This window comes from Buceros rhinoceros, unplaced genomic scaffold, assembly GCF_000710305.1.
Source record: "Buceros rhinoceros silvestris isolate BGI_N320 unplaced genomic scaffold, ASM71030v1 scaffold27973, whole genome shotgun sequence".
NCBI lineage: Eukaryota > Metazoa > Chordata > Aves > Bucerotiformes > Bucerotidae > Buceros > Buceros rhinoceros.
The window spans coordinates 43,475-56,198 of NW_010404650.1; the positions used below are offsets into that span (position 1 = coordinate 43,475).

The 12,724-nt window shown below is 43.8% G+C and overlaps 1 protein-coding gene across 1 annotated transcript in view; it reads right to left on the reverse strand.

The window, feature by feature from the left end:
- The window catches only part of PHKA2 (phosphorylase kinase, alpha 2 (liver)), a 36,823-nt gene extending 28,294 nt beyond the window's left edge, over window positions 1-8,529 (reverse strand). Inside the window, exons 1-9 of the mRNA XM_010133463.1 lie at window positions 8,377-8,529; window positions 6,981-7,028; window positions 6,356-6,524; window positions 5,424-5,506; window positions 4,756-4,836; window positions 2,524-2,622; window positions 2,059-2,205; window positions 1,780-1,833; window positions 1,112-1,234 (exon numbers count right to left, since the gene is read on the reverse strand). Of these exons, the coding sequence (XP_010131765.1) occupies window positions 1,112-1,234; window positions 1,780-1,833; window positions 2,059-2,205; window positions 2,524-2,622; window positions 4,756-4,836; window positions 5,424-5,506; window positions 6,356-6,524; window positions 6,981-7,028; window positions 8,377-8,439 (867 nt within the window). The 5' untranslated portion in view covers window positions 8,440-8,529. The remainder of the gene's footprint in view (window positions 1-1,111; window positions 1,235-1,779; window positions 1,834-2,058; window positions 2,206-2,523; window positions 2,623-4,755; window positions 4,837-5,423; window positions 5,507-6,355; window positions 6,525-6,980; window positions 7,029-8,376) is intronic.
- Window positions 8,530-12,724: the final 4,195 nt, after the last annotated feature.

Consider the following 12,724-nt stretch of genomic DNA (forward strand, 5'->3'; position numbering starts at 1 on the left):
CAGCCACTTGTTTGCGGTGGACTAGACACTGCCCTGAGCATCTCAGGGACTCATTCAGCTGTGTTTAAACGGTGGGAACCAAGAACCATTGCCTGGTCTGACCATGCCCTAGCACGGCCTGTCTGCACACCACAAAGGCAAACAGGTACCTACTGTCCCCAATAATCCAACTCAGTTCTAGACACTGCTTTACGAGGTGGTATTTTACTGACGTAACTGCAGTGTCTGTACACTTTCTGATTTTTTCCCCTCATGAAACAATGTCGTTTCTCTTTCCACCAGACTATTTTTACTGCATTCAGGAAAGCAACTTACGTTTCTAGTGTCAGTAAGTATTTCATTTGGTTTACAACACCTAGTACAGAAAGAGGCTTTTTGGTCTGAAATTCTCTGGTTGGTTTCCGATGCCGTTCTGTTTTTTTAAGGGGATATGTTTAGCAATCTCCTGCCCCTCTGCACACTAGGCAATTTTAAATCACATGCATTTTTCACTTTCTTCAAGCAACCAATCTACGAAGTCCTGGTATGAATTACATTTAGGCCTGGCTTCTTGTTGCTCTTAATTCACCAAGACTCTCCAGGTGCCATTGTAACCCTTGGAGGGCTACAATCAGTTCAGCTCCCTGAGCGCTGGATGTTTGACACAGTAAAGTCATGAAGCAACTTAGGGAATTAGTGAAAATGAAATGGTTCCTCGTGATCCGACCCCAAATCTCCCTGAACGTTCAAAAGGACTGAAAGTACTATGAATCTTGTTCTCAGCAGCCAAGCCACAGGGTTTGGGGGAAAAAGAAGCTTGTCTCACCCTGAAGTAATTGGGAAAGTGGCATCAAGGTTGGTGACAAGACAGAACTAGGTAAATAAACCCCGTTCAGCCCAGCTAACACAGCCACTAAACCTGGCAGAGAGAGGGCAGTGAGGCTCTGATGTGCACAATGCTACAGCCTCTACCATGCCAAGAACTCCCCAGGAAGGGGAGACTGGCTGAAGACTACTCCCATCCTGCTGATGGGTAACCAACTGATACCCAAAATAAACATGAAGCAAAGCTACAAAATACTGTGGGTAAAGGCTTTGCATTTCCGTTGAATATTCTTTCTTCTTTCCTCACCTGAATTTTGTCCTCGTTAAATAGTCCATCAATTAGGAAGTATGTCCAGAACACTGGCCACTCACATTCAATATTCTCAAAGAGCTTCAGCTCAGCAGGATCATAGTGCAGTCTGTTTGGATCCTAGAAATTCAATCATAGTCATTTAGTCACAGGGCTAAATTAGTCAGTCATATTCCAATCATAATGGCAGCTCATTTTATACAAGTGATTAAATCCAAGAAACCAATAAAACCACCAGAAATAGTTTCCACGCAGTCTCCTGACTTCTTTTTCATTCAGTCTCAAACTCATTTCATCACTCCCTAGACAAATTGACCCTTCCCAGACACAGAATTTAGGTGCCACCCAAATAATCGTGGCTCTGCCTGAGCTCAAAGATATTTCGGGACACCTCAGAGACATGACTTCTGCCTAGGCACCATAAGCATATTTAAAGGTTCGTTTCTTACAGAATTATGGATTATGTTCTGTTCTTACTAATGGGTTTTCAAACCCTTAGCCTCCTTGTCATTTCCAGGGTGGATACCTGAAATACCTCCAAATCCACTAAGATGTCTTAATAGTGACATGTAACTTCACACCTTTATGTAAACGCATAAAAAAATGTCTATAGACGAGAGATAAAATTCTTTCTAATGCCTACTGAAAATATACTTCAGAAGTACCTCTCTGGGTGTTTTGTAACCATCTCGGAGAAAGCGACAGCAGCCGTAGCGGCCCTGTAAAAACAGACAAAATTATAGAAAACTTCACGCACTGTCCTTCCTCACATACTAATGTCAGCACAAAAGTGTGTGCTGAGTTAAGTGTCACGTATGGATTTTTCTCCCTCTCTTCCGCACACAGATGAACCAAGCCTGGCAACCCATGTTAAATTAAGGTTTTTTGTTAAGAAAGGGAGGTTCTGCTTCTCTTTGGAAAACAAAAATAAAGGAAATCCTTACCTGCAGTTTGGATATGATTTCACTCTTGGTTACGTTAACAAGGTTTAGATCCTCCACTGCAAAAGCCGGGTAAGAAATAATAGAGAGAAGGCCAGCATCTATCTCCTTTGATGTGGATGCCCTTGGCAACATGGAGTATAGAATAGACTGAGCAAAACAGGAACAGAAGAGAGCGATGTAAAACAATTTACCCACCTCAAAAGACTATGTCAAGTGCAAATGGAACAAACTATTTGCAAACTGACAGAGAACTCAGTGTATAATTATTTTTAGCTGAGTTAGAACAAGAATGCTTCACACCACTCACTTTCACAGGATCTACTAGAAACAGGGTGAACTGCATAGTCTGAAGCCATCCTTACTACGTTAATTTCCTGGTTCAGTTAATCAACATTTCATTTAAAAACAAAAGGGAGACAGTGTGGGGTTTTCCCCTAGCAAAGGAAGCAGAAGACTGACTTTTACCTGACAGTGTTCTACTTCATCAGGAAGAACATGAATCACTGATTTATGTCCTCCATGTGCTCCAAAAAGATCCAGTTCATCAATTGCTTCCAAAGCAGCCTTCAAAAAAAAAAAAAAGAAAAAAAAAAGAAGAAGAAAACACCAAACAATGACCCAATATCATTAAATACCTTTAAGCCAAGTAAACACCCTAGCACCCGTGCTTATCCTCTAAAGGAAGACAGAAGTTTGCTCCATGGACATTTTTTCATTTTTAAATGGAACCTTGTCAGTATTTTAGAAAAAGTAAGCATTAAGTATTTCTGTCTTCCCACAAGTAGGGTACAGGAGTGTTGTGATGGTGATCCTTCTTACAATTTAAGGGCAATGCAAAACAATGGGGAGCTAGGCTTTCACTGAGAAAATATCTAAATACTAAACCACTTAGTAATAAATGGTTCTCCTGTTCTATATTCCAAAACAACCCCCGTTCAGGGGCCTTTCAACCCTCCTGCCTGAAGGGCTGTTCAGAGAGGTTGGCTTCTTCGAGGTGCCCCCGAATCAGCAGTTGCCAGTGCCCCAAGCAGAGAGCATCACCATGTGACACTATCACTTCCCAAGTGAAAGAGACATCTGCTCTCTGCCCAGCCAACCGAGGCACACCACGCTCCGTGTCAACAGCTGAGTCACCGCATTCCACGCCTCTCAGCCATAATGCATTTGTCTAGCGAAGACATTAGCAGCTCAACCAATGACTCTTATTTGTGCACCCCTACTTTTAACCTCGCAGGCTACAAATACTGGCTTTGCAGTAGTGAGTTGTGCAGCACCACGCAGGAAATGTGGCAGGAAGAGAGCAAGGACAGGACAGCCAGAGTCAGGCTAGCAGAGCTTCCCTCTGCAATGTATATTCACAGCGTTGTGCTAGCACTGAATGTTGCTCCCTGCCCATTTTTGCCCTGCAGGTCCATGGTAACGTCAATCTCTGACAAAGGAAGGATGGCACAGTGCAGCCTGCCTTCTCTCTCCACAGAGGGGCAAGGCTCTTGCTCTTGTTCCAACACCAATATGGGTTTACCGGCTCCGCAGAACCCCTCTCTCTCACCGAGTGCTGGAGCAGCACACGTTCCTGACAGCAGCAGAAAGCCCCATTGAGAAATTGATAGCCGGGACCACGGGCTCTCTTAATGGTGTGGAAGAGGCACTGAGATCCACTCAACAGCACACGCTCTGTGCTGTACTGCTGCCCACAGGCGGCCACACAAAGCAGGTATGGGATAGAAATGTTAAGAGGGAGAATTCCTCAGGTATTTAAAAAAACAGCATCTACCTCACACTCTGCAGCAGGACCTCCAGTGTGCCCTGCCAGTCCCTGCCCCAAATAGCACTTTTAAACTCAGAGCCACAGAGAAGCAAAGCCGTGCAGCAAATCCATCAGTTCATCCCGACATTAATGCACCCAAAAATCATGCAGAGACCACAGCAACCCACAGACTTTTAAGTGCGGAATATCTCATACTGGACAGCTAAGGAATAACCTTCCTCACAAACACTGCCCCATTGCTGTTTGACTGAACAGTGGCCAAGACCAGCAGTTTCTCCCTCCTGCAGCCACACAAGATCTCGGTAACTAATAAATCCTGCAGAAATACAACTACACCTTTGAGCTTAACAATATTTGGCTTCTGACAGTCCCCCAGACACCATGTAAAAAGACAGTTGTCAATTACACATTTACATTCATGACCTTCTGAGCTTCATTTAGTCTCTCCATGACCTTGTGCGATGGGGGAAATATCCCCTTTCTTTTAAGTACATCTTTACTCGTTTTCTTTCTAAATTACTTGTCAATAATTTCTTAGACTGGTACTCTGCTCTTTTCCAGAACATACATCTGACTTAACCTTATCACGAGAACACCACATACAATACTGGGGCTGGAGAATTAAGAAAGAGGGACAGAAAACCAGAGACCACTTTACGAGAGTGCACCTCACTGAATCTATCAGATTGACGGCTCAGTGACACTGGTACCCTTCTTGTAAACAACTGTGTGGAGGCCCTTCAGTGAAAGCCATTATCACAAAGATTTTACACTAAAAAATACTCACTCACACCCAAACAAAAATTCTCATACAATCAGTTAACTATCGCAGTGGCCAAGAAGACTACACAAAGGAAGCCATCAGGTTTGTCAGAGCCCTTCAGCGTGAGAGAGCAGCCACGAAGGAGGTGTCAGGAAGACATTCTCACTTTGGCCATCCCTACGGAGCTCGCGTTCAGTTCTGGGATGCCCTGGTTTGTCTTATCACCACGTTCCCAAATTCCATAATCCTGCAACAACAACATCATCAAGAAAAAGGTGGCACAATTATATACAAAACCAATGCTCTCGTCCCACAGCAAAACCAGACCCCTGCATGAAATTAGTTTATTTGCCTTAAAAAAAAAAACCTCCAAGTCTCCAAAGAGCCCCTCGTCATGTTTAAACAGCAGCACATGAAAATATACCCCATAAGGATCGGGTTGTGAATCACTGTCTTCACAGAACGCACAAAGCCCTTTATCCTCCCCCCCGTGCATGCTTCTCCCTGTGACACTTCAACTTTTCACGTTCCAAAAAGTTTGTTAATACTTTGCTCTTTTTTAGAAAGGGCTGTATGATTTTAATGAGAAACCAGGAAATATTATTAATTATCAATAAAGAAAACTCTCATTCATTATGATAGTATACCTCATCCAGGCAGCAGCAAATCCTCCACAGCCCTCCCACCATCTACAAAGCTGCTGTTCATAACGTAAACTACTGACAAGTTCTAATATCTTCTCATGCAGAAAAGGAGTCCATATTTTCTTTGCCAATAATCTTCCACCCACATCTGAGCAGTGTTCAGGTGATTTACATATAAATAACTACTTACAGCAACTTTGTAGGCAGCTTCTATGTAAAATACAAGATTCTGAATAAAGGTAACTTCATCAAGGGTGAAGATAATGCGTAACCCTGATTAAAAAAAGGGAGAGAGTAATTATGCTGTATCAGAACTGAAATATTCACTGTTCAGTGAGTTTCACGCTTCTGTTTGTTTGCTACCAATTACTGTCCACCGGAAATCAATGGAAAAACTCACGCTGATTTCGAAAGATCAAGCAGCAAGCCTCAACGCTTGCTGCTGATAGAATACTTCAAATACCACCAATACACGCTGTTTTGAAGACCAACCAAAACCCACGCCTGGGGTGGTGACATTCAGACATGGTGCGTACAAAGCAGAGACAACTGAGCCAGCTCTGGCTCTCCAGAGCAGTGCGTTTCCCACAGCTCTGCCCTCTTAATGGTCTGCTGAGGGACCACAAGGACGAGCAGACACTTGCCCTGCAGAGGTCAGTTGTAAGGGGCTCTGAGGACAGGAAAACACATAAGAAAACAAATTCTATCCTCAGAGAAAGAGTACACTTGAGAAGAGCCCAAAATAAAACAGTGCCAGCAAGAAGAGAAACACAGATGGCACTAGTGGCATCTGACTTGATGTTGCCACTCTGTAGAAACCTGGTTGTTCATTACGACGCCCTACATTGCCTTCAATCACAGAACTCTTCTCTGACATGACTGAATATCTCATGTATTTGCAAAATAAACCTACAAAATAAACAAACATTAAGAGAAGGGACACTGCCAGTTACCATAAACATGAAATACTAACTAAGCCACATCTTTTCCAGAGAAACTTTCTTCTGAGTAATAACTATGAAAAGGACTCTGAAGCTAGTGGCAACTTTTTTTCTTTTTAAATAAAAACTATTATAGAAAAAGACTGCAACAATAGTCAAGACTAAAATATCTTCTGCTTACCTGAAGCAGTCATCTGTGCCAAGAAGAGCAGGTACAGGGAAGTTGCATCCACTTGTAGATGTCCCCACTGGTCATCCCCAACCACCGTGGCACAAGTTGCAGAGTTATACTTGGCATGCAGGCAGTCTTTGGTACTCTGCGTGCGTTTGAACCTCTCTACCTTATCTACCTAAAAAACACCACAAATCTCAAGTCTGAAAGGGTTCAGAAGAAACTCCTCAAACTATTTTGTAACTGACAACTTTTCTTAGGTGAGGAGAAATTTGAGGTCTTCCTTTTTGTTACCTCACTTCAGTGTATTTTGATTGATCAGAGTGCTTAAACGCCACTCTAACTTTAGGCTCCAGCTACATCCACATCTCTTCGGGAAAGAATACGAGGAAATTACTTCATTGAGTTCTTCTCTTGGTCACAGGTACGTGTCTTGGTGAAAATCAATTTACAAAGGTTGGTTTGCTACAAGCACGGTCTCAAAAAGGTGCAAGCAAGATCAGAGTTTTGCTCAAGTTTTAAAGACCCCCCATCTACAGACATGCAAAAAACTCACTCTACAGGAACACATGCTTCAGGTGAAATGTTTTGTAACTACGATACATACTAATCCAACTCAGACCTATGACATTACCTGTCTCATCATGCACTGTAAGAGTCCCCGCATCAGCTTCACAACGTTCTGCGGAAACAAAACAGACTGGTGACACCCACACAGGGCCAGCCTTGTCAGCTGTTACAAACAACATTCAAAAGCGACAAAGTTCACACCCCCTACTAACATCCTGCCAAAGGTAAAAAAATGCTTTTTTTGCCTGAAATGCTTTATATGCCTTTTTAAAAATACACTTACTGGTTGATTTTTATTCCCGCATCCCTATCTAGGAGAACAAATCTTTTCCCAAAGGCCTTCTCTGAACAGTGGAACAACTCTCTGTGGTCCTTCTATCCAGCTAAGGAAGCAAGAATATGTGTTGTCTTGTAAGAATCCTGTAAGTACTATGTCTTGTAAGAATAATAATAATGATGACAATGATTTTTAGAGTGACAGATCCAGAGAACACCGGTAGGTGACTCAAGACATTGACATGATTGGAAAGCATGCGGAGCTTCTTCCGCTCTTCATACAGAACAGAAAGCAGATGACTAATTTAAAGAAAGGGCCTTTAGTGCGTACAAAGTCCAAGATTTTGCCTCAGATGAAGAAATTGGCTTCATCTTTCTACCCCCAAATTACTACAGCCTCCAAGCATGATCATGCAAGCTGAGTCAGTGCTGTTCTGTCACCTCAGATCACTCTGGTTTGAGCAGCACATGTCAGCATAAAATTTACCCAGTTCCTTCAAAACAACAGCTGGACATTGACACTAACACTCTCTCGCTCGCCATTTAAACCACCTCTACGCTCTCACTTCTGAATAGCTGCTCTCCCAGCTGCAGATTATAAAAATTAGCTGTGGAGTTACCTGCCCTTCCAATTTTCCAGCACATGAGTCTTACCACTTTGCGGACTGTTGCCTTGTCTGGCTTGGTCAAACAAGTCTATACACCATGTACGACTTCCATGAGACGACACAAGCGCACATTTCAAAGACCGTTACTTTAAATGGCATGCTTCTCCTTATGGGGAAGAATGGTCTAGCTGCCCTAGGGTCCAAGCAACCTAGGTTTGATTTGCTGGTTCATAATATACCTCATGAGGGATCTCAAGGTTTAATCAGAGGCTTGTAAAAATCTTTCAGAAGCCTAATTTTCAACAACTGGCCAACTGATGAAAGCTCGATTCCTACGTGTCTTTCTTTTGTTTATATTTTAATTCAGATGTCAGGCTCTCTGCCACAGTTCTCCAGATCTTGCACGCCAGAAGGCTGCCAGGAACACTGTACACCATGTGCTGCGCGGACACTGATGCCATAGGAACAAGACGCTGCCAATCCTAGACATAGCAGCAAGGTGAACACAGGGTTCAAAACCACTAGCATATGAAAAAAACAAAGAGCATAACTGGTTTACATCAAACTCTGGCATACCTGCTCGAGCTCGTAGGCTTTGGCTTTATCCTCATCCCGGTCCGCGTTCTTCCGATAAGCCATCCCCAGCCCCCACACAGCCAGGATGCTGTAGACGTTGTCCCGTACCCAAGCATCCTTATGGTCCTTACCGGCTGAAAGCAGCCCCGTAACTGGATTCTAACCACAGCAGAAGGAATAAAGAACGAACGTTACTACCCGAAATTCCACCTTTCCATATCGAAGGGTAACAAAACGCCAAAGGTGATTTCACACTGATTGCACGCTGCAACTGCTCACAATTTTGCAACAGAAGTGAGGCTCCATCTTTCTTTCCCAAACTCACAGAAGTGAAACGCAAAATTTCTTTGACCACTTGGATATAAGCTGGGCATCCAGCTGGGCACCCTCATCCACACAGGATTATTAGCCAAGATAGTAAGTGAAACTTGAAATACATTGAGAAATGAGGAATTCATGTTATATATGTAACATAAACATTACATATTTGTACATAAAAGAGGGTACTGAGTTAACATTAGAACCTGAGTCTGGGATCTATTCTTCTCTATGCAACTGGACTGAGACATAATCTTGAGGGAGTATAAAACCACCTCCCTTCTAGGAAATTAAAAAAGTATCCCTATTTGTCTGCCCGCTTGTTTTATGACAGCTAAAGCATGAATGCATGCAAAGCCTTTTTATAATCCTACTCTGAAAAACGTACAGAAAGACAAATTCTTGGTGTTGAAAAGCAGCAGTGTTTGAAAACCAGCACGCTGAGTAGTCTCCTGCACCTCAGATACGCCACTGAATTTTTCACAGCATCATTAAGTACCATCTCTTCACTATCACTTAGATAGACCGTCTTTCTCATCACTACCAAGAAAAATGAGGTAGAGAGGCAAAAGGTTGAGAGAGCTTTCAATTAAATCAGGGATTTACAGAAAATTCCAGTGAACCAGGGCTGGTATGTCATGGGGCAAAGATTATAATAGTAAAGACAAGTAAAATTAAAAAGAGAATGTACTGCAGTTTTTCATTTCTGTCACACACCAGTTCGCTCAACTCCTTCCATAGTTATTTTTAAGTTTGCATGTGACAACTGAACGGGACACAGGTGACAGCCTGACACACACGACTGGGAACAGTCAGTGCTGTTGTTATGGTTTGAATACAGCAATGTCTAGAGGGTCGCTGAGAGTAGAAACGTAGTTCTGCCGAAACAGTCCCCCAGCACGGTCTTCACACACCAAACAACAACCGAAGGACCACCTGCTCATCTGTTTGCTGGGGAAAGTGGCATATATGAACCCAAAGAGCTTAGAAAACTTCTCACTGATCCTGAGAAGTCAAATCAAGGAGTAACAGAAGAATAATAAGCGAGAAAGCAAAGAAATGAGAGACCCTGTTCACAGTTCAGCACTGCACCCCCATGACAAAACACAGGATCTCAAAAGGCAGACCCCATATTCCCCGTAGTTTTAGAGGGCACTTTGTTGCCCTCCCTTCCATGCAGGACAGCAAATGTCTATGTACCTGCAGCCCTGCCTTGACAGAGATCATCCTGCTGACTGAGAAATCATAATTTTGGTCTATTTTTCCCCACCTTCCATGCTAGGCTCATGGCCAGGTACCACGATGAAAATCCTGGAAAAATGGCCCACGCAAGTCGTTAAAGGACCCTTCAGTTCCCATGGAGGGACCTGCCTGCCTTTAAAAGGCCACATTAAAAACATCCAATGGCAGCTATCACCATTTCAGTGCCTTTGGCTCCTCTTCAAGAAGGTCTGAGCTCTTGGGGCACACTGGGCTGGTTTTCATGGACTGCCAAAACATTAATGTCTCCTGATGCACATGCAGAATGTTGGCAGAACAACACAATGCATCAATTAATAATTTAAGTGTTTTGGGGGGGGTTCTTTAGAAAGCGTTTACTCTTAAAAATCACGATTTTGTTTTCTCCTCTCACCTGTTGACACCATATGAAAGGTACAACCCTTACAAGGTGCCAAAGAACCCAAAGAAATACTGGGTGTGCTTAACCCCAAAGATGTCACAGGGATTTCAGCTCAGCTAGTGCTTCAAAGCATTACGTCTACGCAGCGATCACTAATTGGACTAGCGAGTCTCATCCTGAAAATCACGTTGCACATACAGATCCACGGAGCAAAGCATTTTACCAGCATCTACAGGCTCTGCGAGCTCAGAGTGCTGCAACAGAAAACTGATTGCTGGACTAAGACTCTAAACTGTTGTATCATGCCCAATCCTATTTTTAAGTCTGTCTGTCAGTCTGGAGACCAAAAAAAACCAAAAAACCAAAAAAACACCAAAACACACATCAGTTCCTGTAGGGCACCAGGCACTGATAAGGACTTCAACAATACAGGCACAAAAATAGCAAGGTTCTAACCAGAGCACTGACACTAATAAGTCCACATTTAGCACCTTGCTGAAAATGTATTTTATTTGAATCTGTCTCATTGATCTGTCAGATGAAAGCTGATCTAAGATCTAGCAAAGGCTGCGGATAGATTGCTGGTGTGAAACCAGACGTAACCCAATTCAGGTTACACATAAAGGTATGACAGATGTGCTTTCCTTATCAATTCCATGTGTTTTTCCCTTACAATACCTTAGCAATACTCAAAATGCATATAGACTTCACATTTTGCTATTTTATGGACCTGTTTTTCTTATCTAATTCAAATTAACAAGTGTAATAAGCAGCTGAGAACACCCTGCTAGTGATGCTCTTCAGTGCTTGCTCAGCTACAGTCGCATCCCTCTAGCCCCTGTTTCCAGGGGCACGAGCACTAGCTGGCAGACCCTACGCCACAGCAGGCTGGTATAACTGATGTAAGGGCACGGGACAGGAGCCGATAGTTTGGACTCAGCCTCCTTGTACCACCTTTAAGAGGATGGTACCTATCACTGCGGGTGACGTTGCAGGGACTGATCAGCAGAATGCAATGCTTGCAAAACAAGAAAAAATGTGCTGCGGATCCAATCCTGCAAGGTGCCACATTCAGAAAACCATCAGCCCTGGTGAGGGCTCTGGCCCTGTGCTTTGCATGCATGTCTGCTGGTAACACATTTATTCTTGAATAAAAGATTGTTTGCCCTTAAATTGATACTGATTTAGAGGGATTGGAATGAATGAAGGATCAACTGCTGCTACCGAGAAACCTGACCCCTGGTGTACCAAACACCTTCTTATCAAAGCAACTGAGCAGACTGTTTGTTCTCCTCTCCGCGTCCTTATGCGAGCCAGCTCACTACTACCCTTTGTCAGAGCACACCAGCCGACATGCCGAGTCAGCATATCTGGCACATTTGCGGATGCAAGGTACAAGGTCACTGTCACACATCACCCCTGCGCTGCGCAGCAGCATCTCTGAAGCATCTTAAATGCCTCCTGGTTCTTCTGCCCAGCTGCTCTTTGGCAAACCAAGTTCCTAAATCCCCCTCCCTGGCTCCATCCTGGAAGGCACCACCAGTGAAGCAGCAGCCCAGCCCAGCCCGCTGCACCTATTCTGCTCCCAAATAAGACAAGGCTGCAGGTGGCCCAAGGACAACCGTCCTACCTTGCCCGAGCAAGCACTGCATCTCTTCACCCAGCTAAGCAGCACATTTCCAATCTATGGCAGTGGAAAACTGCAAAGAGTATAGACAGAGAAAACAAATCTAGAAACGCACCTTGCAGCACCTCTCTGAGCCCTCTTGCGATATTGCTGTCCCTCTGCCTTGCTGCTAGCCTGTGACCTGCTTTCCACACTCAGAGGAAAACTTACTTACCCCCTACCCTCATCTCTAAACTCTTCCCGGCACTGAGCGCTGAGTGGAAAAGGCAGCACTGAGTCATGAACATGCATCCAAGCAGCGTAAACAGCAAATACGGAATTCTGGGTCACTGGCATAAGCTCCCATATTGCCATTATGCTACTCTTTTCATTATTGTTAACCATTACTCTCATTAAGGCACAGCTTGCATGGAACGTGTTTGGTCTCTGGATCTCAGAGGCTCCACTTCTTCTCTAATGGAGGCTGTTATGAGCATCCTCATCCTATAAACATGGAAACGAAGGCAGCCAGTGGAAGCCAGAGTGACTTGTCCAAAGTCATCCCACACGCAAATGGCAGAGAGAGCAGCACAATTCAAAGCACCTCCTGCACTGCAGCACAGTGAGAGAGAAAAAAATATCTTCTCACACCACTTAGTCCATGTGCTTGCATTTTTTCTAATGAGATTACAATAATTAGTATGCAAATGTTAATTCACGGGTGTCCACACCCTGCGCCCACGACAACAGTCAGTGTCAAAAACCTTACTGACCCAAGTGGATGTGGGTCCTAACCTCTCCTG